Source organism: Anarhichas minor, unplaced genomic scaffold, assembly GCF_050575085.1.
Source record: "Anarhichas minor isolate MPS153535 unplaced genomic scaffold, ASM5057508v1 ptg000058l, whole genome shotgun sequence".
In the NCBI taxonomy this organism is placed as follows: Eukaryota; Metazoa; Chordata; class Actinopteri; order Perciformes; family Anarhichadidae; genus Anarhichas; species Anarhichas minor.
In genome coordinates, this window is record NW_027466504.1 from 11456597 (window position 1) to 11483356 (window position 26760).

General features: G+C 39.5%; 1 protein-coding gene across 1 annotated transcript in view; it reads left to right on the forward strand.

Annotated features, from left to right (window-relative positions):
• The window catches only part of eys (eyes shut homolog), a 136655-nt gene that overhangs the window by 37292 nt on the left and 72603 nt on the right, over positions 1-26760 (forward strand). Inside the window, exons 21-27 of the mRNA XM_076076668.1 lie at positions 2874-3071; positions 4651-4772; positions 8285-8406; positions 9238-9497; positions 22092-22188; positions 22603-22710; positions 24156-24301. Coding sequence (XP_075932783.1) covers positions 2874-3071; positions 4651-4772; positions 8285-8406; positions 9238-9497; positions 22092-22188; positions 22603-22710; positions 24156-24301 — 1053 coding nt within the window. The remainder of the gene's footprint in view (positions 1-2873; positions 3072-4650; positions 4773-8284; positions 8407-9237; positions 9498-22091; positions 22189-22602; positions 22711-24155; positions 24302-26760) is intronic.

The window sequence follows — 26760 nt, forward strand, 5'->3', positions numbered from 1 at the left end:
GAAATGACTCCTGAAAAAGGCACATGGAAATTACAAAAATGAACTTCAAAGACCGCCGACAGCTTAACGAGAGAGATTCAGAATGCTCATGAAAATGAACATGGATGTCTTATGCTGTAATTCAAATCACTCTAGAAAGTACGGCAGGAATGAGGCAATGTTGATTACCCATGTAACACTATTCTTACTGTAAGGTATGACAGTGGCCACACAGTGATGCGGTTGCTTTTTATTGTCAAAGATAAAAGGAACTGTAAATCAAACCAAAGTATACTCTGAGAGAGACAATTTGGGATCATTAAAGCAACAGAGCACCGTATGTAATTAACATGTGTGGTAATAATCATATATGTGCCTTACAGTAACTTAGAATCACTTGAAAAGAACTCCGTTCCCAATCTGCACAAAACACTGTGTAGCGTAAGATTTCCAGTGCTGAGTCAAAGCCAAATCTTAGAAAAGCAGGAGCCTCGGTTTGAACCAGATTTTGTTTAGACCCAGTCAGCCAATTCATCTACCTCGATCACACGTTTGAGAAGCAAAGTGTCAGAAGCAAATATAACTTCTGTCTTATTTGATTTTTTTTGCACAACTCCACTCTTTCTTCGAGTCTGGCAGTATCTCAAGTGCGATAATACTAAAATAAGGGACCTTGCTTGTCTCCTGTGCTGGAGTTTGTGAATGCTGCATTGACTGAAAAGCACTGAAAGCTGCTAGCAGCTGTAAAATGGGTTGTTGATTCTCAATGAGATTGGCAGGTCTGGTTATCCTTTCACACTACAGAAAGGGATTTGACACTGTTTATATCAAAAATATTGTCTCATGGAGCTGTCATACCGCTCCCTAGAACCAGTAAAGTAAGCATTTTAAAAGCATCTCGTGGTTGACATCAGTAGTGCTGCCACGTCTTTCCCAAGGAACGTAGCTATTGTCTGGTCATGAAGTAGTTCCAATATGAAACTATGGAATGAAGTTCATCTCAACACGTCTTCAAATGTATATTACATGATCTACATATCAAAATAGAGATTTACAAATGTGTTTTGTGCGTAATTTTGAGTATTGTGTATCCCAATGTACACACAAATACCAAGCAATTGGAACGTGTGTAAAACAGTCACAAATGCACACATCACAACCTGATTAAATATGAATAATTTATGGGCCTATTTTAAACTTCGGCTTCACAGATCGGATCAATTTCAGCATTGAGAAGCTTCCTGCATTTAAAATTGCCTAATTCCTTTGTTTATTTACAGATTGTTAAATGTGAGAACGGATTGCCTGAAACCACAGCTCAGGTTAGATTTGCATGTGGAGTTTTAAGACTATTTTCTCAGTCTACAGACTGATTCAAGAATGCATGGTGTGTTTAAGTGCTAGTGGAAAACGAGGGCTTTTCGTAAAATCTTGTGTCATTTCAAAGTGTGAGAGACGTTTTTGTAAATAGACAGAAAAGCTCGTCACCCCCGAGTATTGCTTTTGCTTATATTCCTTGGTTAATACTTGTGTAGACGTCCCTATATAATATATTTTAACATAATATAATACAGGTTAAACAACATTCATGATCTTCCGTCATTTTAGCAATCACTCTTTCTTTGTGTGCATTTGTGAAACAGTTTTCCACATGTTCAAATTGCTTGGTATTTGTTTGTGGGTTTGAGAACGCAATTGTGAATACCCCAAAATTAAGTAGTCTTATTCTTTTTGCCTCCACTCAATGAAGAGCTGATTAGAATTTGTACAGAAGTCACTGTGACGTCACAAGACTGGCCATAACTCGAGTATTCACAATGTTAAAGTATCAAATTAAAAAATGTCCACAAAGTTTCTATGTAATAAACTGACGTAGCCAGAACTGAACTTTAGTCAGCTGTGGCTACGACAACTTGCTGGCTCAGCCAAAGGCAATGATGTTCCTTATTTACATTTTTGATTAAAGCTTATAGAACCCATTTGTGTTCAGCAATTCCTCTACAAAAAGGCAACTGATCATTTCTGTAAGAATGTCCAAATGTTTTGCTTTTTTCTTGACGTGTTTCTTCATGTGACTGTTTTACAGAAATCATCAGAGGTAACCAACGTGTTTTGTCTAATTTTGCAGGTTTTGCAACATTCATCATTTTGTATTCGCTCATTTAACGTTCATTGCATGGGCTGATTCATGTTCTGCACTGCTTTGTTAAAAAAATGGTGTACATGCATGTTCTTTATTTCTTTCCCTTTGTATTTGATAATGAAAGTGATTTTCTTCCACAGATTGATGCATGATCTGAATATACCGATGTCTTGCACTTTAATTTGTCTGTACGGTTCTGGCAGTTTGCTAAAACAAAGTGACTGAGCACTAATCGCAGAAATCTTGATTAACTTTCGGTTTGTGCATTTGTTATGCAATTGAGTGCTGCACAGCCACAGGTGTTTTTATGAGCTGTTTTAAACATGACTGCCAATTGGATATGAGGATGGAGACTATTCATTTGCAAGCACACAGCTTGTAATGTTTTAGCTACTGTTATAACGACAGCCATTTCATTTCCAATGTTCAGCTACTGAAATGGACAAAACAGTGTGTTTGACTCTGACTGTACTGTATGTATTTGAGGATAATTTGCGATTGAGGAAAGTGACTTTGTATCAGCATCTACTGGAACATGTTTTGTGTTCAACTATTCCTGTCTGTCTCTCTGTTCAATGAGTAAGCTTGACACAGCATGTGATATACCACATGGATGGGTTCAGGGAATCAAACAATCGAGAAATAATTTTTGGCAACCCCAGACTTTCAGGTCCATTACATTGCTAGAGAGATTGTTGTATTGTTGTCTGCTGGGTGGGTCTCTTACGTGCGTTTCTTTGCCTCACTCCAGGTCATAATTGTGAGTTCTTACCCTGTGAGGCCAGTAATCCATGCGAGAATGGTGCAGTGTGTGTTGAGGAGTTGGATCAGAACCATTTCCCTTTGGGATTCCGCTGTCACTGTCACCGGGGCTTCACTGGCCCCCGCTGTGAAATCAATGTGGATGAGTGCAGCTCCAACCCCTGTTTTCAGGGCTTCTGCTATGATGGTAAGAAACAGCCTATCTTACCAACATGCTTAATAACAGGCACTCAAGATGGAAGCTAACCTCCATGTACACACACACACACACACACACACACACACACACTGCATCTGTCTAATTTAGTTCTGCTCACTTACAGTCTGACAGGCAGTTTTCAATTAGGTCACCATTGCAGCTAATAGGAGTGTTATGAGAGTGGAGTTATCCCGTCTGATGTGAGGATCTAGAACATTACCTGCTGAAGTAGGCTTGATTAGTTCCTTAACATAACTGTAGAAGTAAATCAATTAAACATCAGTGATGTGCTGTAATTTGAATAGTGAATGATAAAAGGCAAAATAATACTATCAAAGGCAGAATATTGTTTTTCTTCCCGTGGCTGATAAGATATTACCCCTATTTATTCCATCTCTAGCATAAGTTAATACAAGCTCACTGATCTAAATAGAAATCTAAAAGTTCAGATAAAAATGTAAAACTGCACAGATTTTACTGAGCGGGGTTGTGCGGGGTCGAATAAAATTTCTCTCAGGAGCTAAATATTTGTGCTGTCTTAATACCCTCTAGCCTTTGTGACATTTCAACAAATCCTGCCAATGTTGGTTCAACTGGATTATGCCGGAACAAAGCAGTGATGGCAGTGGATTGCTATCTAAGAGTATCCTATCCTTGGCCAGCTCCCTTGACTAATCTTCAGTGCAGCCAGTTCACCTTAGATTAGTGTGGCAGGCCTCTAGGACCTATTGGGCGGCGCTCAGCAGCAGCAGCAGCAGCAGCCAGCCAGCCAGCCACCAGGGAGAGCACTGCATAGCCACAGTGGTTGAGATGAGTAATGCTGCTGCCACCCAGGACCTTAAGCATTTAATGAGAGTAATAGCAGCTACACGCACCAAGACAGAGTGACAGCATAGATTACGTGGTAAATCTTTGGGATAATGAAGAATCCTGGGACCCTGACTAGGGAAGTAATAAATTCACTCCTGTAAGAAGTGCAATTACCTCTGTCACTGGCTGCATGTACACCAGTGTTGTGTTGAGAAACAGAATGATGCATCCCACTTTAACGTCATTAATAATTAAAGAGAGGCAGGAATGGATTATTCGACGTGGAAGATTCTAACTTCTGATGGAAGAAATTGGGGCATTTGTAACATCTGGATAAAGAATGGCCCCTGAAATGGGCTTCTTCTCATTGTCGCACTTCTTTTCCGCTCATTCGGTGTGTTGACATTGTGAAAACTAATGACAGAGCTTTCAGGCTTTCATTGAGGAAGAGTGGGATAAGTACAGACAGGGAACAAGGAAAGTAGTAGAAGAAAAGGGCCTGACTGGCCATTGCAGAGACTGTTAGAGTGTCAAACTCCTGATGCAGACATAGACTTAGCAACAATAGGTTTGACTGATAAAGCCCAAGGCATTTATTTCAATAGTCACATCCATTAAAAAAATGAAATCACAGTGAATGATTGTGCTTTATAGTCATTATCAGCACTTACCTGTGTTATGATGCTGACCTACTGAGAGGAGAGTGGATTAATGTATGATGTGAAATGCAATAACTGTCCTACTCATCTTGTTTCAGTTGTAGACGGCTTTTACTGCCTCTGCAACCCTGGTTATGCTGGGCTGAGATGCGAGCAAGACATTGATGACTGCGTGAACAGTTTGTGCAGCACCAACTCGATATGCAAGGACCTCCATCTGGTACGTAGACACACTCTTATTTAGCAGTATGATGGCCTGATATAATGGCTACTAAAAGGCTTTAAAATGGCACAATGTCCTGTAAATCACCACAGTTTGTAACTCTTTAGAAAGCACTCCAGTTTATTATAAAATATTGACAGACCTGAAACACATAAGGCTCTGCCTATTACCTTTGATGACTGTCATGCAGTTTTATGTTTGAAAGCATTTCTGTTGCAGTAAAATGTAAACAACTGTGCAATAACATGAAAAGTGATAGTGTGTTATTGTATTGTTAAAATTAAGTGTATTATTAAAAAAGAATGACATATGGCAACATGACTCTGAGCTCTGCTAAAGCTGTACAACGATCAGGTTTATGTATTCAAGGTAAATGTGGCAGATTGTATTGGTCTTATAGGGACATTTGTTTCAAGTGTTAGGTGTCTGGCTGAAACAAGATAGGAACAGGACATGTTTCATAATGTTTAATGAATGCACCTCATTATTTTATCTCCTAACGGAAAAATCATGCCAATTGTGACATTTATACCTAGTGGGCTGAGTTTTTAATGTGTTAAATGAAGTGTACTTGGAAAAAACACACAGGAGTTTTCAATGGACGTATTAAATATGAATTGCATACTCGTGAAGTTCTCCCTATTTTGACCAGAATGTTGCTGTTTTTTTCCCCGCAATTAGATAGTTTATTTAAAGAATGATTCATCTTTAGGATTAACAAAGCACCATAGTTGATACTTCTTTATTTTAGATTTTTGCAAAGCCATTTAGTGACTTTACAACCATTGCTGGTTGCAGGGTTTGCCATCCCTGGCTATGGCATGCATAGGCACAGTCAGGAAAGTCTGAATGCATTTGTCAAATGTCAAAACGGCCACTCGTAATTTGTCCTCTTTCTGAAAAAATACACTACATTTGCAGCTGCAGCTTACATAGTTGTAGCTAAGCTAATGTAGGGGAGTTTGGATTATTAAACTTCAGTGGTAGGATAAACAGGACAGGCCTGGTCTGCCTTCTAGCTGCAGGGCTCAGTTGATTTTCTGTGAATGCTTGTTGAAATTATGAATGAAAACTGAGTTTGTGAAATTTAGGCTGTACATCAAAGATCGAGTGATTATCTAAATGCTGATTGCTTTCAGTGCATGTTATACCAAGCATGCTCGTTCTTCTCTACTGATGTCTGTTTACAAAGATGCACACACTTGGGTTAAAGAGAACATTTTAAGACTTTTGTTTTTTGCAAGGCACAGCTTTACCTCTGTAGTTATTCAAGTGTGTTTTTAGCCTATAACATTGATCTGTTTCAGCTGCAAAAAGGCCTTGGGAGCTGCATGCTGCTTACAAACTGTGCAATGAGTACCAGGGGCCTTTTTTCCAACAGCTGCTTATTTGCTAACAGATTGCAGTAGTGAAGCAGATGTGTCATAGATAAAGTCTTGTTTTTCTTTCTCCTTTAGACAATGATAGATAATGTCTAGAGTATGGTCCACTCCTAATGTTTGGGTTTAAAATAAGTTTGTACTTTGTGCATATTGTATGTAAGAAAGATGAGATCTATTTAACAAAAACAGCGCGCTTCGGTTGTTAGTCTACGGAGTCCCAGAGGAGCCACATGATGAGAAGAAAAGAAAAAATAAGTATTACAGAAGTATTATAATAATAATAATAATTTTCTTTTCTTTTTTTGTCACAAAGACAAAATCTCTTAATTAAATCTTAATTTGAATACATTTCTGATGTCAACCTTTCAAAATTATAATCAACTTGTGGCAGTTAACTTCCTCCATAGAAACTGTTCAATAATGGTCTATATTTAATACAATTTAAGCCATATTATGGATTGCCAAACCAAAGAAACATGTCATATTTTCGCATTTCAGTGTTAAAATTCTGCTATTGTTGACCAAATAAAAAAAAGTATTCTGGCATGAGCAATTATGTCATTCAAAAGTAACTATTAGGCTTTCATTGGTACATTTCTAATATTCAACAAAAGCAAACTAGCATTTTCTTTTGTTACTGTCAAGACACCTGAGTTTCAAGAAAGTGCTACTGTAGCAATTTGGGGATAACTGAAGGACACATGCTCATTGTCCCTCTCTATATTGTGAAATAGTCAACAGGGGGTTCTGTGACAAGGTTTCAAACCTGCCCAATAGCACAAAATTCTGGTCAGAACATCCAGTGTAATTTTCTGGGATAAAGGGAATACTCCAAATCCAAAGACAAAAGGACACTGCATAAGAAGGGTATTTGGTGTGATATGAGGTGTATAATTAAATTTCAACCAATATTTTTTTTAGTCATACTGTTCTCTGTTTCACTACTCTAGTTTTCTTTCTCCACTCATTATTCAAATTGGGACAGTTTTTGGAAACCCCTCAGCATAGTCTTGTTTACAGTGCAGCTATTCCCTCTCTCTGAACACCGTGTCCCACAGAGCTTTAGCTTATTTTGGAGAATTGCGGTCCCTGAAGGTGACTTAGCAGCAAAATGAGATTATGTTCTATGGCCAGGGGTAAGGAATAGAAGTCTCCTGGAGGTATCTAATTTATCAAGAGATGACGGCATTTCCCCCACCACCACCACCAAAGGGCCCACAGTGTACAAATTATATCAGACAAAGTTTAACGGCTCCCCTCCAGTGTATGAAATACAGATTAGCATGCATTCAACCAGCAGCACACGGGACCTTCAGACAGGATCTTGGCAATGAGGGATCCTGAAAAAACCTTGACCATATGACTTCATTCATCCTGTATGCAAAGAGGAATTTAAATTAACCGGTACCTTGGAAAGTAATAGACAACAAGCCATTCATCTCCTGTGCCGTGATTAATTATCATAATGCAGATTGCAATGATGAACTAAAGGACAAGCTGTTCACATAATGCTCTGAATGGAGGAATGAACAAGATTAGCAACAGTAGGAGCTATATAACTCTGTTTCTTGATCTACAGTAGAAACAACATTGGCTTTAAACAAATCCAGGCAATTTCTAACATGTTTGCATGTCTATGAAAATTAATTTTCTTATACTGTATGCTTGATAAAGGCTTGTACCATATGGCATGGGTAAAAAACAGGCTTACATATGATCCAGAGGGTGGGTGGTAGGAGGAATACATCTGCATGGCAGTAATGTGGAAATTTAAGACGAGCTTGACACTTCCACAGTTTAGACAGTTCTCAACAGCAAAGAGCTTTTTTTGTGAGTGGGAGTTTTTTTTCTGCAATATTTCTGAGCATATTAAGCATTGCACCGTTCACTAAAATGTAATGGGTATAAATGAGCAAAGAAATAAATGCCCTCTGAATGCTCCATAACAACTTAATTAACCGCTTCCAAATGTCTACCGTATGTTTTTTGTTATGTTTATGGTGCGCATTGCTAATACGATATTACTACACCGAGACAAGTGCAGATGTAAGGTGTCACTATATTTCAATAGTATTCTAATGGTGTTTCCCTTTTTTTTTTTTCTTTTTTTTTTTTTTTGTATTGCAGAGTTATGAGTGTGTGTGTCACTCCGGCTGGGAGGGGGAGTTCTGCCAACAAGAAATTGATGAATGTTTTTCGCAGCCCTGCAAAAACAACGCCACCTGCACAGACCTTCTCAACAGCTACAAGTAGGTGTGCGAGCCGGACCGAGGGCGCTGTCCTCACGAGGTGCACCAGTCACTTCATAAATGCAGAAAAAGAAGCCGTTCAGAGATAGCAATATGTCCTTCCACCGGCAGCGGAGATAATGAATTGCAGATGGCAGGTGAAACAAATGAGTCAATCAATGGCTCACAGCATGAAAAGGTTTCAGGGGATCTGCGAGTCATTGGAGGAAAAAGCTGGTGTATCTGCTCCAGCTAATGCCCTCCTCTCGCTGGGGAGACGTAAAACTGCTTCAGGTGGAAAAGTTGGGGGATGAAAAGAAATGCAAGGTGGAGTGGTTGGTAGTGCTCGGGTACTCACTGCCACCAAGTGGAATATTCACCCGCCTTAAGAGCAGATGCTTCAGAAAGCTCTGTGTCTCTGTCCCCATCTCTCTCTGTCTGTGTCTAGCATGCATACATTTCCATTTAATCCCCACTCAGTGCTCTAACCTCCTGTGTCCTACATTCAGCTGTCCAGAATTAAAAGCAGCTCTGACTAGTAGTTCAATTAACCTTTAAATTCCCTGTCTTCACACAAAGATCCGAGAGTGCTGTGCCAATACATGGACTGAACCGATGTGTATTGCGTGGCAAAAAATGTGCGCTGTGGATCATTTGAATTGTTGCGGCAGCTTATCCGCAGCACCCCACCGTACCGCTGCTATTTTCATTTTTAGCATGATTTTTCCCAGAGAGAATGACATCCTTAACCCTTAGAATACTACAAAATAAGTGTTTATTTATTTTGTATTCATTTTAATTTATGCTGAAATGACCTCTACCGTGCCATATCTCCTCTCTGGTGTATCCAAGGTGTTTGTGCTCGCCAGGCTGGACAGGTGTGGACTGTGCAGAGGATGTGGATGAGTGTGATTCTGGGCCCTGTCTAAATGGAGCTCAGTGTCAGGAGTCAGACGTACCCGGGGAGTTTTCCTGCACCTGTCCCCCCTTCTTCAGCGGCCCCTTGTGCAACCAGCCTTATGACCCCTGTGACCCTCTCCACAATCCGTGCCTGCACAACTCCACCTGCCTGACACGCTCCAATGGAACAGCCTCCTGCAGATGCCCAGCTGGTGAGTGAACACACCGCCGCAACCTCATACTAATAGTGCTTTTTTTAGCCCACTTTTTGAGTGTAACTACGCCATTTTTGTTCTATAGGTCACTATACGTAGACAATCTACACCGTTTTATGTACATTCAAAATGACAAACTGAGAAAGATGAAACATATTCCGGTCACAGTTAAGCTTTGTTTGTATCTCCACTCTGAAATGTATGAGATTTTCCGAGACAAGAAGTGTTTTCTTGTGCATGAATCACATGTTGTACTGTACTCCTGACACCTCAGAAAAAAACAACAGTGAAGGTTTTCCTTTAGGGATGATTTAAAGTGATTAAATGCATTGTTTTTCTAACCATGATCAATGGATTGAATAGTCCATGTAGCTGGAATCTGGGGTGGTAAGCATAATGATAAAATCTAGAAGTATGGTCAACAAAGCCAGACATGGATAACTTTGGCCTTTTTACTCCTTGCGAAAAACAACTTGCCTCCTGTTTTATCTTGGGTTGATTTTCCCTGATGACCAGAACTAGTTAAAGCCAGTGGTGGCTGCGTTGTCGATGGTGCGTCGGCCGCTGGTGTGCTACATACTGGGCTGTAATTTCAGTGTGCATGCATCACATACTGCCACCTCATAAAGTGTGAGGATTATTCAGAGAAACAGTACCTTGCAATAGAGAGCCAACACCCAGATCAAAATCAGCAGCCTTTTGTTTCATAAAAATGATTATAATTATTTTTTTGAAATCTCCATAACATAAAGCCTACTGTATAGTAGGTTATTTTGGCTACATCCTATTAGCATAATTTGTACTTATCAGCAGCACTCAATACATGTGGCATATCATTGCAATCAATTCCTGATCAAACAGTTCTTTCTATTTTGAATGAAGCTGTCACTCATTTTCCTTCCTCTCACTTGTTAACTGTTCAAACAAGTCATCCGGGTAAACCCATTAGCTTACATCACCATGACAAAAGATAAAAGCCCTTTTAACCCTGCCTCTTAAAATTCACCATTTTTTGGTCACAGCAAACACATTGACATAAAGACCAGTCAGTGTTACCTTTAGAGGAATGAGCTGGATAAAATATTGATATGGAAACATAAAGTACAATATTTTAACTAATAATTTGACATGAAATGCCATCATGCACACATTGCCTGGTAACATTTCACAGTAATTCATGATTCCAAATTGATGAAATGCTTTGGATAGACCTCCACTTTTTAAAATATCTAACTGTATTAGCAGTTTATACTAGAAAGCCTTCTAATCTAATTATATGTTCTGAATTTATTGAATTTTGAAATATTTAAAATTTGCTCGTCAATGATATCACTACATACAAAAGCATGTTCATGATGTTCATGATGAAGCAGATTTCACTGGTCCTCTAGTGCAGTGTTTGAAGGTAAGTGCCACAGTCCATTTAATGAACCTCAAGCATACTTGGTGATTAAAAGATGTGGTCTCATCCCTCGTGGGAAGTCAAGATGCGGTCAGATATGCACGTCTTTGACAATGACAAGTGTAGTTAATGACATTTCTTTTGTGGTGAGAGAGATAATAAAAAAAATCAATAGAAACAACTCACCACCCTTAAAGAACAATTCACTTCTCCACTTCTATTCATATGCTCAGTATGTCCAGAAATTTACATATTTTACCAAATTATGCCAGAACACTAATATACAGTGTAGCTTGTGTTGTGGTTTGCCCATTGTAACAAGCCCCCCCATTGAGTATTGATACTAAAAAGGAATCTCATTAATACAAATGTAAAAGCTTTGAAACCATGTACCATACTGGTTGTACACTAGCTCCTTCACATTGCCTCCGCACTCATTCAGAAATGACTCAGGCATAAGCATTCAATTAGACATATTTCACACACACACACACACAAACACACTTAAGAAATTCAACACATGAAAATCAATTTAATGTTCAGTTCACAAGCTGTCGATTTTATAATAATCTAAAAATACTAGTAATCGAGCATCGAAAATGATCAGTGTTGAAATGACCTATTAAACAGTAAGCCCCCAGATAGCTTAGAAATTATAAACGATATGGTGTTTTAATATTCAAACTTATCAGTGTGCAGGTGAAGATGCTTTAATGTTGTGCTGTACCTAATGGCACGATCAGCACCGAGATGAAAAGATTTTTCCAGATATAAATAGAGCAACTGGGTTCGTTTCAGAAGGCTTCCTTGGAGAGGAATAGGAAATTAGGTGCTGGCTGCATACATTACACCAAGAGCTTTGCGTCTTCACTTCACACAAGTATTGTGACTCACTACTCTCCGTTATTATACACCATAAATCCTTCCTACATAGCTACTACTCAACAAATGCGGAGCTGTTATACGAGCCGTGGCTTGATCCCAGTGCAACAATTTTACAGACTTGTTATTTACCGTTCAGTGTAGGTTATTTGTCAAGGAAATTGTGTAGGCTTTACATTATTCCCAGGCCTAATTAAATTGAAATCTCTCTGCCAGATTTACTGCTATGGGCAAATATCATCCCACACACTCGAGACGGACACCACACAGTAAACATTATCAAGGTTAACGTGTAATGAAGTCATATCAAAGTAGCCATTTTGTCTATGACATTTGGTTGTGCTTATTTTTTGCATGGTGTGTGGTAGAAGTGCAGGGTACAGAAATTAACTGAATTAAGGAGATGCGATTTTATGCGTTTGGCACACGTCTCAGTCAAAGACGTTGATTGTTTATTTGGCACAGAATACAGTATGGCAGCAGTGTGTACTTAAAACAAGCTCATGTGCACGACTGCATTAAAATGCAAAACCTCTCATTTTCTAGACACTGTCTCTTGAGTAATGAAATAAAAACATCATGGTAACCAGCCCAAATGTCACATGGTACCCATTCCAACTGCAGCTTAGTTCAGCCATGTGGTCCACACTCAAATAGAGACAGTGTGTGCTTTTACTATGTATATATATATATGGGCACAGTTGGAAAAGCTGCACCGTGGTAAAACATGCCTCAGGGTGGACATGAAGGCGTGTGCTGTTACGGAGGTGGTGTTATGGAACACATCAGTTGTCTAGACCAGGGAATCTCATCCTTTTGTAACGTAAGGTACACTTCTGGTTGTTAAAAAACAAAAGAAAAAAAAGAGGAAAAATGAGCTGTTCAGTAAACATGTAATGAGCAAAATAAAAAATCTGCTTAGCCTCACCCTTCACTGCCTGCCATTGTGAATCCTGATGTAATGTATTCAGGGTCATATTTCCTCACCACACTACTGGCACAGGGTTTCTCCCAAATCATTTTTTCATTTCATAAACCAATCCATTTCGTGTCGCTGCATTCGAGGGAACGTTGGCTGGCTAATAGTGGCAAAACACTCTCGTCTCCACCTGATGATGTGTCGTGATTGGCGTGGTGATATTCAAACGCAACTGGTCATAGAAATTACGCATTTTAATTTGACGTGAATTATTGAGCACATTTATATATTAAAACCATTAGCCCTGTATATTACCCAAAAAAATAATTGTATTGATTTAATCTCGTCCATTTGGCAGTACCTCCGCCGCCCACTAGATGGCACTCGGAGGCCCACCTGGTGGGAGAATAACTGGTCTAGACATGCGGTGCATTTTGCAGCTAGGGGTGTAATTGAACTACAATTGAGACATGCGCTCCTTACAGTTCAACCAATTTTGACATCATGACATTGGATCATTTAAACAAATTTGATGTGTAGATATGTTGTGTCAGGGCAGATGGTGGGTGAGCAATGTGTATTTATCATTTTCATTGTATACGTAAGCTGACAAGTAATAAGAGATTGCAGTATACGTATAAATGCCAAAGATATGTTTGAGATAATTAAGTGTTGCTGTTATATAGTTTGTCCATCAGAGAGCACTGACATGCTACAATGTTTCCGCTCAGTATATCTTTGTTATGATTATGTCGTAAAACTAGTTTCAAGGATCCCTATAAAATATTTATGTACGTCAGGTATGTAAAAAAATAACAAGTATGCTGCAAAATATTATTGTTGTATTTTGTAACTTTCCAATATCTATATTGGTAACGTCCTTAAAATCCCTTATTGGTCGGGCACTGGTTATATACTGTAAAAAAAACTTTTTTTTTATTCAAGATAAAACGAAAATGTTACCAATTTTTTTATTTATTTTAATAGACATAGTACAGCCATAGTCATAACAATTAGTCATAATACTAAATAAATATATTAAACAAAAAAAATGCTTTACCTTTTTTTTAAATCTGCATGATTTTGATCTGTTTCTGGTCTTGTGTTTAGATTGTGTCTACATGCATTTTAGCTCGTTGTTAACTGAAGAGGCACTGGTATCTAATGTGAAGATAGCCAGGAGACAGAAGCAACACTCTGATATCGGACGGTCACTGTCAAACCTTTTTAATAGCCAGTCTTCTGACAATATCTGATGGCAGTTGACAGGGGTCTGTCATTAAAGATGAGTACTTTCATCGTGGGTTTAATGATTTTTTTCAAACCTGCTGTACTGAATTTGATCTAAAGCGAAGTGTGCGGCCATAGTTTTCCCAAGACACTTCACTAGACTAAATCAATTTCACAAAAAGGGTGATGTGGAGACTTTAGTGTTTGTCAGTTCAACAAGAACTAAAAGGTATAGCCATTAGGAGATGCCTATTGGGAGTAGCATTAAAGAGATTTGTAAAACACAGTGGAAAAGAGTTTTGTCTACAAAGGTATACTGTGAAGACCTGGAGGCCAGAATAAAACCAGAGCCAGCTGAAAGAATTGTCTTAAAAGAAAATATAAGGGAAGCAGTTATCCTCTCCTGATTGTAGAGGGCTCCTGTAGGAAGTTTTTGTTCATCCTAGCAGTGACACTATGCTGAGACTCTGGCCAGGAGGCTTAAGTCATCCTGCCTGACCAGCACAGATGTTCCACTTTCCTCTTAATGAGGAGCCTCAGCGGGGAGTGCCAAACCTGATAGAAGAGCAACCTGAAAATGGGAGGGTTAGGTTAGAGGTCAGGATGAGGGTTACTGGCCGACAACCACAACAAATGAAACAAACACGCATAGCATCCCTCCCCACAGATTACGGTGGATGGCAGAGTTACAACAGATTCCGAGTCCTGTACACATCCTATACAGTAGGTATGGGTGTCCGTGCTCATCGTTTGCACAGAGAACAGTTTGCACCGGTAAACGGAAACATCCTGGGTTGCAATGTGATCTAGGATCTTTGTTTTATGTTCCCCAAGTCTTTCAGTCTGTCTAGGATGCATCCACTTATGCAAAAGTATAGGTATAGGCTTTTTCTTTCAATTGAATTCAAAACATTCAAGCTTGTTGGAAGGTAAAATAATACTTTTTTTTACTGTTTGACTAACTGACGAAGACTTTGATGTGGAAGCAAAAAAGAACTGCTGTTGAAATATGTTACACATCAAATCTAAAGAGCTTTTTTTGACTGTGTTTCTGTTCTTGTCAGTATCGCCGCCTCAAAGTGTGTTTACACAAACAATCCATGACACAACTACATCAACTATAACTAGTACCAGATATAGAAACACTAATGTCAATCAAAAAAAGCAAACTAAATGCCATAGTAGCAATTGTACCTGCTATAGGGTTTAATCTCAGACGGTAAATCATTAAATTGAGACATGCACAAATGGCATCTCAAATCGTTATTCATCATTACCCTTTAATGAGATTGTAACATTCCAAATGCAAGATTTACAACAGTTAAGATATAACAATTTAAGGATTTGCACACAAGAAAAATAAAGTGTATGAATGTCAAATTCCTAAATTGTTTTTAGTCAAAGGTTTTGGGAAATTGTAATGATGACTAAAAGTAATGTTTCACATTTTTGCATTTACACATTGGAAAGAACACTATGACGGCAGCACTTATTATTTTAGCTCTATAAAAGACTTAATATGTTAAATTATTTCCATCTGTGTTAGACTACCCTACCCTTTCATTGGATTTCAGATGACAAGCTGGAATATTTCAGTGTTAAAAGTGAGCTATTTGACAAGGGGACAATCGGCTTGCCTCTGGAGTGGAGAAACATGATTCTTCCAGTATAGTGAATTAATTCAGAAGCATTGTGCGGCCCCTCTACATACAAAAACCATTTGGTCTCCATGGCTCAGAATATCCCCAGAGGTGTTCCTGGCCAGATGGAGAACAAACCTCTTTATTTGCATGGCATGCAACACTAGCCTTCACCTTCCACAAGATTGAGATTGTGTCCTACCAAACAGTTGGTTAATGAGCTACTGTGAAGCTGTGCCAACATGAGAGCTGACACATACCTAATATGATGTTGAAAAAGATGTGTTGGAAATATTTGTTGCCAAAGATGTGCTGAAAAAGTCTGTCCTCGCTGCTTTCATTTTAAGTGATTATTCTTTTTTTATAGCGGAAGTAGACAATTGACTAATAGTAGATGTGTTTCAATTTATAAACCAGCTGCCCAGGCAGATGTATGTGAATATCACTGGCCTTTTTTTCTTGTTTCAGTATAGTGATATAGAACACAATGCCTACACATATACTGTACTACGGATGTGTTTTATTGTTCAATATTCTGAATTAATAAGATTAAGTTTATCAGCTTTATGCATTCTAAACATTTTCTTTTTTTAAATTCGTCTAATATTCTGAAAGTGAAGGCACACGGAGAGGCAACGCAATATTAAAATGTAGCAGGTGTTCAGTCTCAGTATGAGGCCGTGCCCCTTCAGTGAGCAAAGGTCTCAGCACGCTAGTGATATTCCATTGCTGAGGGCAAAAGGTGGTTATTTTCTTCCATTTCAGCTTTGAAACCTCTATTTCTAGCCCGAACAACAGCTGCATCAAAAATTGGGTAGAAAGAAAGCATCAATGAGCAGATAGTGGTATCAGTGGTTTTTCCCTCATAAAAATTCTCAGTCATTAGCAGCTTCTAACATATTGATGTTTAACCCCTGAATGCTTCACAGCAGGTTAAAATAACCAAATCATTTCTATATAAACCTGGGGAGACTGGCCCACAGTGCTGACAGAATATATTCATTTATGCAGCATAGCCAAGGGGATGGATTTAGTCTCAGATGTTGGAGGACACAATGAAGTCAGGGAGCGTACTCTCTACGAATGCATAGTTTCAGTTATAGAGACCTGAGAATGTTTGGTCACTAAAAACATCACTTCTTGCTTTTACTTTATGACATTAACTTTTATGATCAATTATGTTCGTCCTATTAGGAATATGTCATTGTTTATTTAAAAACATTTTGTCACTTGTAAATCAAAATATGCGACAGTAAATCATTTGGGCCGTCGCTTATTGTGGTCTGCTGTTAGCAAAGCTGCCAGACTACGTAGAGTCCCACCAATGAAAAGGCTGAAGGCACCCTGTGTGTAGCCTGATAGGCAAAGCTCTGAGCAAAATACAGTCATCATAGCACTCTCAACAGCTCATGAAACTTATTGCTGTAAGCGCAGGGCAGCCAAAGGCGACCTAGATAAGTGCATCTGGATTTGTGTCAAGTCAGAGGACTCTTTCATTTAGATTATGACAGCTGGGCAGTAGAGGACACTGTTAAGAGAGGAAATAGGGATGTATTCAAATTTTGACTAAAAAGCCTAACATTTTAAGAAAAGTCAGAAACATGTCCCACACTTTTCCCTTAAGCATATAGCCATATCATTTTTACTAATTATATATAATAAGTTACAATCTCATTTTTATTTTTTTTTAGTGCAGTGCAGTTCAAAACTTTCCTTTTTGGAACGGGATGATTGCTTAATATTATTTTAAACCTGCATTCTCTATAATGGCCATCAGGGGGCGACTCTTGTGGTTTCAACAATAAGTCAGATTGTATAGAAGTCTATGAGAAGATGACCTACTTCTCACTTGATTTATTACATCAGTAAACATTGTAAACGGAAGTTTATGGTCTCAATCGCTAGTTTCAAGTCTTCTTCAATACAGCATGATGTTCATTTTGTAAATGATGGTCCCATTCAGAGAGCGTCTACCTTGTGATTGACAGGTCACTACCTCTGTGTTATCTGGTCTGGGGGTTTTCATCTTAGAACTTTAACTCTTTCACAGTGTGTTTTCAGGTCCCGAAAGTTCATTTTAACATTAAAAATGTCTTATTCAACATTCGGTTATACTTAACCCAAATGCCAAACACGAGGCTTTAATACGTTCGGAATATGTTGACGGCGGAAGAACTGAACATCTTCTCCTGCATTTCCCCGGACTACCTGGATGAAGACCTCTCGTCCTCTCATCTGGGCTCTGCCTCTGCCCTGTTGGGGGCACTGATAACGAGGGATACATGCTGACAATCCGGCATGTGTTGGAATGTATACGTCCCAGCAATTGGTTCACTTCCATTGTTCTAAGAGACATTTATTTCCACATTCCTGTCATTCCCAAACACAGAACGTTCCTGGGTTTCTACTTCTAGGGAGTACAATACCAGTACAACTGGCTGCCATTTGGCTATTCTCTTGCTCCGCGCACATTCTCTATGTTTTGTCGTATTTAAAAGACCTCATTTTTATGGCCCCCTGGTAAGAGAAGACTGCCCTCCACGTGTTGGAAGTCGTACAGCACCCACAGTACAACACTGGGTTTCGCCATTAACTGGCAGAAGAGTTCTCCGCTCCCCAACAAGTCATTGATTTACCTGAGTGTGGATATTAACTCATTCCCCATGAAAGCAAAACTGTCCCCAGCCAGGCTGGATTAGCTGAACTCTACTGTCACACATCTCGCCCCACAGAGTGGTGACGGCGCTTTCAGTGATGCGCCTGCTAAGTACGACGTCCGCAAGCCGTGTGGTGGTCCCCCTGGGACTCCTTCACGTGAAGAGAATCCAGAGGTGGTTCGGCCGCCTCCACCAAGACCTAATTAGGCACAAAGGGTGAATGCTGACTGTCACTCCCTCGCTGCAGTCAGACCTGGCGTACTGTAAAACCCCCGTTTTCCATCAAGGGCTTAAGTGACCTCTCACACATGGACCCATCTGTCTCTGGATGGGATGGAATGTGCCAGTCCAGATTGGTAGGTTGGAAATGGAGGTATCTCTCCACATACTGAAACACTTTGCTCCTCTACTAAAAAACAGACATGTCATGGTGAGAACAGACAACATGACGGCGACAGCGTACATCAACCGTCAGGGCGGCATGTGTCATAGGGCGTCATATTTTGTTGACATTCACAATCAAATTTATGGACGAGCAAACTAAGCAGAAAGCTGCATAGAGCTGCAGACAAGGTGTTGATTTCCAGCTCCAAGACAACACACCTGCGCCCAGGCTGTTGCACATGGCTCTTTTCACTTTAGCTGATTTCTGGTTTAATGGTATGTTTTACAAGTAGACAGTAGATGATCACAATGTCAGGGGTATACTATGAGCATGGTTTAATCCATAGCTGTGGTTAAGTACGTGCTTGCTACTGTGAGAAAGAGGTTAGTAGCAAAATATCCACAATGTATAAAAATAGGCCTGGGTCTGCAACAGCTGTACAGTGAACACATTTTAAATAAACTCCGTGTTTAATCATTTTGTGCCTTCATATGCAGTACCGAGGAGGTGGTCCAGGTGTGTAGCAGTGGGGTAAATTGGATGCAGTGCCTGATGTTTACATGCAAAGAGGTTTCTATTCTCAACCCACTTATTCAAGTAACCCAGTTTTTGGTCAGTGCATGTGAAGGCCTCACAAGAATGCTGCACCTCCTGTTTATGAGAAACACCGCTGTGATGACTAATTTGATATCTGGTTTGTCTGGTCATTCATATTTGTTTTTAATTTCCTAAATTGAGTTGTTTATTGTTTGTTGCACAGCATTGATGATGTGTCCACTTGTGCCAGATGTGTCTCTTTTTACAGACAAAAAATTGTGGCGGGGTGAAGGTTTTAGAACATGTTTTTTTTACATTTGATATATATATATATATATATATATATATAAACATTTTTTACAAACGTAAAAACAATCATTTCTAAAAACCTTCACCCACCCCAAAGTTTTTTGTATATATATAAATAAATTGGTGGACCAGAACTCAACACAGACAGAAAACTTAAAGGTTTGTTTTGGTTTCAGTATGAAAATCATACATAGATTAAGAGATCAGTGACTTCTAAGATGTGATGTACTGTCTCACAGCGCTCTGATGACACCACAGACAAACACCATAATCTATATTGTACAAGCTGAGGGTAATATCATTGTAAATGAACCCCCTCTGAGAAATTGTGACATCACACTGACAGCATCTTTGACGAGACTATAGTCACAAATGTAGCACTCCTGACCAAATTCACATTCTTAAAATGAAGATGTCGCTCATATTTCAATTGAAACGTCCATCAAAGTTAGTTCGCTATCCGCTGGGGATTAACCCACAATTCCTTCTCCTCGGAGACATTCACCGGCTTGAGCAGTGATCACATACTGTAGCTCCAGCCAGATGATGGAATGACTACGTACGCACACGCCTAGGGTATCCCTCTCTGTGCTCTGTCAAAGAGAAGCCTCCAGTCACTGCTCAGTGGCAGAAGATGCATTACATGGCGGTGACATTTGAAATAGTCCCTGTGGTGCTCCACCATTGCGTTGACTGACAGACCAGCTTGGGAAACCTGTGCTGTCCCATAATTCACCAGATGCTCTGTGGTCTCACGGATTCCCTCTCATTGTGACATCCCAAAATGCACAGAACTGCTTCAGTGTCGCTTTTTTTCATTCCAGTCACTCTAGGTGTTTTGGTGAAATTTGTCTTTTTGCCTTTTTAACATAATCATACACACTATTGTTCATTCAGCTGATTCAACATGCACAGTGAGAGTTGCTTGGAGAGCACCATGCAGTTGTTAAGCCATTTTTTATTCAACACTTCATAATCAATTGTACTGACCTTTATATAGCTGAGTAGCAATCCACAAATGATGGCTTGCAATTGCTCCATCTATCTGCACTCAGAAATGTATGATCTATATCATTTCCTACATTCTGTTATTTACAGTAGAGTTTGAAAACACGCCATTACAGAGCGTTATATGGCGTTCTCTCCTGACATATAGTATCGTTACAGACAGTACAGGAGAAAAATGACAAATCTGATACAAGGTACTTTAATACTGCTACATCCATGTTTCTTTGAAATATAGAATGTGATGTAAAACATTTCTTCATATTTAAGCAACTACTTGGGTTTCACCTTTTTACATTTGCAAGATTAAACAAGTGCTTGTCCCAAAAAATAATTATAAACCTCATCATTGTTTATGCATTTACTTCTCTCAGCTGATTATTTATACTTACATGAGCCAAAACTCATTATAGTTCAAATATAGTATATAACTATATATATTAACTTGAAGCAGCGGGAGCATACCATAATGTGACAAGGAAGCAATAAAAGCACTAACACTCATTATAAGCTCGTTTTGTTAACCCTTTGTTATATGCTTGTATCATTGTTAATTATGTGTGACATGCAGGGACGGCACAGCAGTAGTCTTTGGAGGTCTGAGCTCACAGTTTAAAAATCGTTGCTCATTCCATAACAAATCCAATGGCAGCCTCATAATGCTGAAAGCTGATTGTATGGAAGCAAATGATGGGCATAAAGAATCAACACGCGTGTTTTGATTGCTTATCCTTGGTGTCCTGGATAATTAGGTCTGAATGTCGTATCCTTGACTTCGAACTTTACTTGAATTTTTTACATCTGAATTGAACGTTCGAATTTGAGCAGTTTTAATATTGCTTTAGAATATCTGAATTTGTGAACCCAATGAAGAAAGGGAACGGAATTGCACAACCTGAATGTGCTGATGTAATTCTTTGGATATGTGGTTTTCCAAGCTAAAATGTTTCAGTGGTATTTCAATTTCAACACGTTCAGAAGTGATTAAAATGGATTTTCAGTTATAAAATGCTGATCTTCATGGCCATCATTTGCTCATAGTCAACGGTGCAGTTGGGTTTCAATTATTCTTTTATTTTACTTCATAAAACTAAGTTATTTAGTTTTACTTGTTCAGGGGGAAACCAGACTAAGAATAAGCACCAGAGGAATATCTCCGACAGGCAGAACATTACAAGCTCCCAGGCTGCCTTCAAAAGTACAACAAAACAGCCGTGCTGATCTGCTTAGCCATCCTGCCCCTCAACCCCCTAATGAACAAGGGCAATGGAGCTCTTGGGTTTTGCCTCTGCCTCTTACCCTAACTTAACAAGATGTCCCCCCACTCACTAGCTTTCTCTCAAACACACAGACACGTATGCACGGTGGTGCACAAAGCCACACACCTCCCAAACCCCAAACCACTAAACCTCAGACCAATCTGTCTGTAGCACTGAAGTATTATTAGACTTACACACTCTCAAAGGGGAAACAGTGAGTGCTGAGAGCTGGAAGATGAGATATGCTACAGGGGCTACTAGTTCCATTAAAATGGCATTCACTGGGGTCTTTGTTATCATCGGCCCTGACGTTTTTCAGGATGTAGTGGGGCTCGCCGATCCATGACCATCTCATCTATCTTTCAGGATTTGAAGGAAGTTGGTGTGAAATTGACACCAATGAGTGCAGCTCAAATCCATGCCAGAACCAGGGAAACTGTGTGGACCGGCTCAACAGCTACAGGTAAAGAGCTTTGTAGTGATGTCCTTCAAACATTAGTAAATCCAACGTATCTCGACCATTATACTGTAATTTTGATACACTATGCTAAAAGATTGGCTCTGAGCTCATGCCCTTTCTTCAAATGTATTTTAATGGATTTAATAATGTACCATTTCAGGTTAAAAGTCGGTGAAATTGTTAATAAAACAAATGTACCTTAATTGCTCTTATAATGCAGTCCTTATTTTTAAACAGTCAAAATCCATGCTTATGTCACTGTACTGCGTGTGCAATCAGACTAAATATGATGTTTAGGGAATATTCAATTTCTATAGATCCCCCCCCCCCCTCTGTGCATGTGCTAGTGGGAAACAGATAGATCTTCTATTTTCCATCTGAGACAATGCATCCGTATTAATGATTTTTCCTATCCAGCTGTGATTGTACGAAGGGATTTTCTGGCCTTCACTGTGAGGAAGACGTCAATGAGTGTTCTTCTAGCCCTTGCCACAACTCTGCCGTTTGTCAAGACCTCGTGAACAAGTAAGTATTAATATAATTCCTTTTTTTTTTTGCTTTCACATTGCTCCTTAGCCTTTTTTGTATTGTGCACTTAAAAGAAAATGCACACACCATTAAAGGCCAAGCAGCTTTAATTTCCTGCATTTGTTTTAAAAGGCCAATAAATAAAACCGAAGAAAACATACAAGGTTGTGATCTTTCTCTTCAAAGTGTTCTGGTTTATATAACAAGCCTGTCTTCATCCTTGACACACATAAGCTGCTATTCTAAAGACAGAGAGCGAATTCAGCAGGAACACATCATGTATCTAGATCGGGCTTTACTCCACTGGTGCTTCTCTCTGCTGTGCTTAATGGGAGCCCCGGGGCTTCCGGGCTTAGTCGGACAGATGGGTAGCGAAGTCCCAGGGCCAATTTGAGTCCTAAATGGTTTGTCTCCAGTTTGTCTCCCGTCATGATTTTTCTCCCATGTGACCTGGCCCTGCTCAGAGCGCTCCCCTGATTGCACATTCCAGGGAGTTCACATCAGGTGTGCTTTAACCTCGCTGCCCACCACAAACACACTGCACACGCCGCTATCTCCAACTCCCTGACCCAACAGGCCGAACAAGTCCATCTGTACTGGGGTGATGAATCAGACTCTGCAGCATACTCAGTGAGCCCTTGCTGTCTTTTTACTTTTCGTTCGATACTTTGAGTTTGACTCTGTAAAAGTTGCATCTTTTCCTCTCATCCAGTGCATGTAGGTACGACTAATTGTTATCGACTAGCAGATTGTTACAGTCAGTGTAACTCAGTGCAATAAAGAAAAGTGTTACTTGTTCTGACAGAGATGTCTCAGATTACTCCAGCAGTTTGAGTTGATGTTATTAGGCAGCACAGTTCTGCTGTGGCATGATAAATACCACCACTGGTGTCACTGATGAAAAATGATGTTAAGCTAATCAAAAGCTGTAGTTTAGATTTTAGCACAGAGGTGTCTAATGACTTGTTTTCTTATTATCTCACTTACAAACAGAATAAGCATTTCCTCCGAGGTGTGTGGTCAGGGGATATTAGACTCACCCGACAGCTGAAGGGAGGAATTAGAATTGAGTAAACCACATTATTGGACAGATGAAGCTCTTAAGTAATAAGTCACCAAATATAATTCACATTAGGTACACACAGGGGAACATAATTGCTGCCCTATTGTTTTGTTTTTTAAGAGCTGCCTATCAGTTTTGAGAGTGGAAAATGGTTTATTGGTGGGGTTGTAACACACACACACACACAGTGGTTTTCTCCAGTTAATTGCTTCTACAAGAGTGTGTGCAGTTTTTGCTGAGAAAAAGAACTCTGCATATTTTGAAGCTCTGCTAAGAACTGAACTAAACACAAATAAAATATGCTCTCAATACTGTCTGACACACTGGTCTTCACTGGATTTCACTTTATTTCCTAATGATTGAGTGTTATCTTCCTTAGGTTCCGCTGCATTTGCCCTCCTGGTTATTTTGGAACGCTGTGTGACCTGGATGTGAATGAGTGTGAAGTTTCACCTTGCCTACACGAGGGCATCTGTATCAACACGCCCGGGGGCTTCAAGTGTGTCTGTCGCCCTGGATACTCAGGTAGCTCTTTTGCCCTCAAGTGACATGAAGATCAATATGAGAGACTAACTAAAAAGCTTATCAACACTTGCTGCGGCCGCACGCTATTATGGACACTCTGACACAGATCTGGCTTAGTGTAAAAAAAAAAAAAAAACTGCTTTACAATACTTGCTTTTAATTAGCCCACCTGCCTCTACGAGATACAGTGGCTGCCTTTCAGTAGAGGCAGCGAGATCGATTCACGTCACGTGTTTTATCTGATGAAAACATCTCAGTGTTCTGTGAGTTTCATTTATTTCATTTATTTGCTTCTTTAGTCTTGGAGCGCTAATGTTGTTTTACTTCAATCCATTTGTCATATTTTCCACTTATGCGGACATCAAGCTATTTTAGAGCAACTTTCATTTTTAATTAGAGCAATTTTAGTGTGTGTGTGTGTGTGTGTGTGTGTGTGTGTGTGGGTGTGTGTGTGCGTGCGCACAAAAGCCGATTCCTGTCAGGTACTGGGAAGATTAATTTCATTTGTCTTCCGCACTGTATCATCAATTTATCCTTCCCCAGTTGAGAAGGGGAGGGGGGGGGGGGGGGGGAATCTCTGAGGTATTGCTACTCTGGAGAGCCGAACCTGACACGCATGGCCCAATTCCCACAGAAGCAGCTTTTATTATTAGGCCTACGCACAGCATAGTACAAGTCATTACTTTTTCTGTTGCTCTAAGCTCATCTGAGGAAACAGGGTTCCCCAAGAGAGCAAGCGGCCAGAGGGTACAGTTTGGATTGGCTGAAACCAACTAGAACTCATACAAAACATTTGCTCTAGTAACAGCATTGCAACTTTTTACAAAAACACGAGCGGGTTCGTTGTGCTACACTGTAGCTGTGTGTGACTTCTTTTTATTCCAGTCTAATAGTACATTTTTCATCTTGGGGTGATTCATCACATCCTATTTGTGCAGCCTGATTGGAATTGATTTCAATGTTATTCTGCTTTGGTGGTATGATGCGTCATCTCCTCTATCTATGAAATACTGTAACTCGTTGTGTCACTTGATGGTATCATCATATTATTTGCTTCAGCCATCAGGGAAGTCAAGGTTCTTGTTGTTGTTTTTTGCATATCGAATGCCAACATTCATTTTGACTGTAACAGTTGAAGCTGCTTACTAATAAATCAGTCTGGTGCTTTATCTACTCACTCTCATGGATGTGATTAAGCTATAATGACACTTCATTCCCACCCGCATCGCTAGTCATAGTGGATTTTCTTAGTGGTTGGTTGTTGGTCAGTGTGTCAGTGCGTCGATATTTTCTGTTTTTATACAGAGTTTTTTCCATAGTATAAATGCTTGGACCATTACCTGACTTTTCTAAACTGATCGGTTCTCGATGACCCACTTAGAAAGTATACATTAAGATTAATAAGATGCTTTTTTATGTTTTCCAATCCGGTCAAAATGAATCACGTGCTTAATAACAACCTTAACTGTAACATAATCACAAGCTTTATTGCTATTTACAATATAATTTTGTCTTCCGTGAGATATTGACAAACACTTTAAAGCATGCTGTGTCTTACGCCGTACAACTGTCTTGGCAGTTGCCTACATCTCAGCTGTCTGACCATTATTTAGTATGTTTTGTCTAAAAGGCTCTGCAATCACAATAATGTATTATTTAACTGTGCTCTGTACTGAGGTCAGAAGTCATTACAGCGACGTGATTAATGGGTAATCGTGTTTGTATGAATCACAGTTTAAGCACACTATTCGTCACCTTCTGTTTTCTCTTCTTCACCCATCATTAAGGAGCATGTTCCCTTGAGTGATAGTACAGTGCAATCAGCACATTGCTGCAGCTTCCTCAGTCAGCACATTGGTGGATGATGCTCCGGCCCGGGCACTGCTGTTTGCTGTTAAGGCTTCAGCAGATTCAGTATTTTACTGGGTGAACTTGATGAATAACATTTGGTCACTATTTTGATGTTTGCCACCGAGGCTTTGCAGATCTATTGCTTTAGAGGTGTAGTGCACATTTAACGTGAATAGAATAGTGGAATTTATGAGTGTATCAAGAACAAGACAGTTCTTGCTACTTTGAGACAGAGTTAGTACATGACATATACATGTGTTTTTGGGGCTGAGTACTGATTAGTACGTTTTTTAAAAGCTATTTCAGACCCCTGTTGACCAGTCTGCGGCATTAAATATTCAGTATGTAATCCCATATCTCATTCATAGTTCAGTCCTTCAGATCTGACCTAAATACAAACATCAAATTACATAGTGTGAGCATCAGTCTATGGGCAGTGGGATATAGAAGTGTCATGCAATCGTTTACAACAACAAAGTAACTATATAAAGTAATTGATATCTCATTGGAAACAAATGTAAAATGTTAATCAAATAAATAACATTTCTGAGTGAATTTTGTAAAGAATGAAGAACACAGACATCTGCCAGTATCAGTCTGTCCTCCTG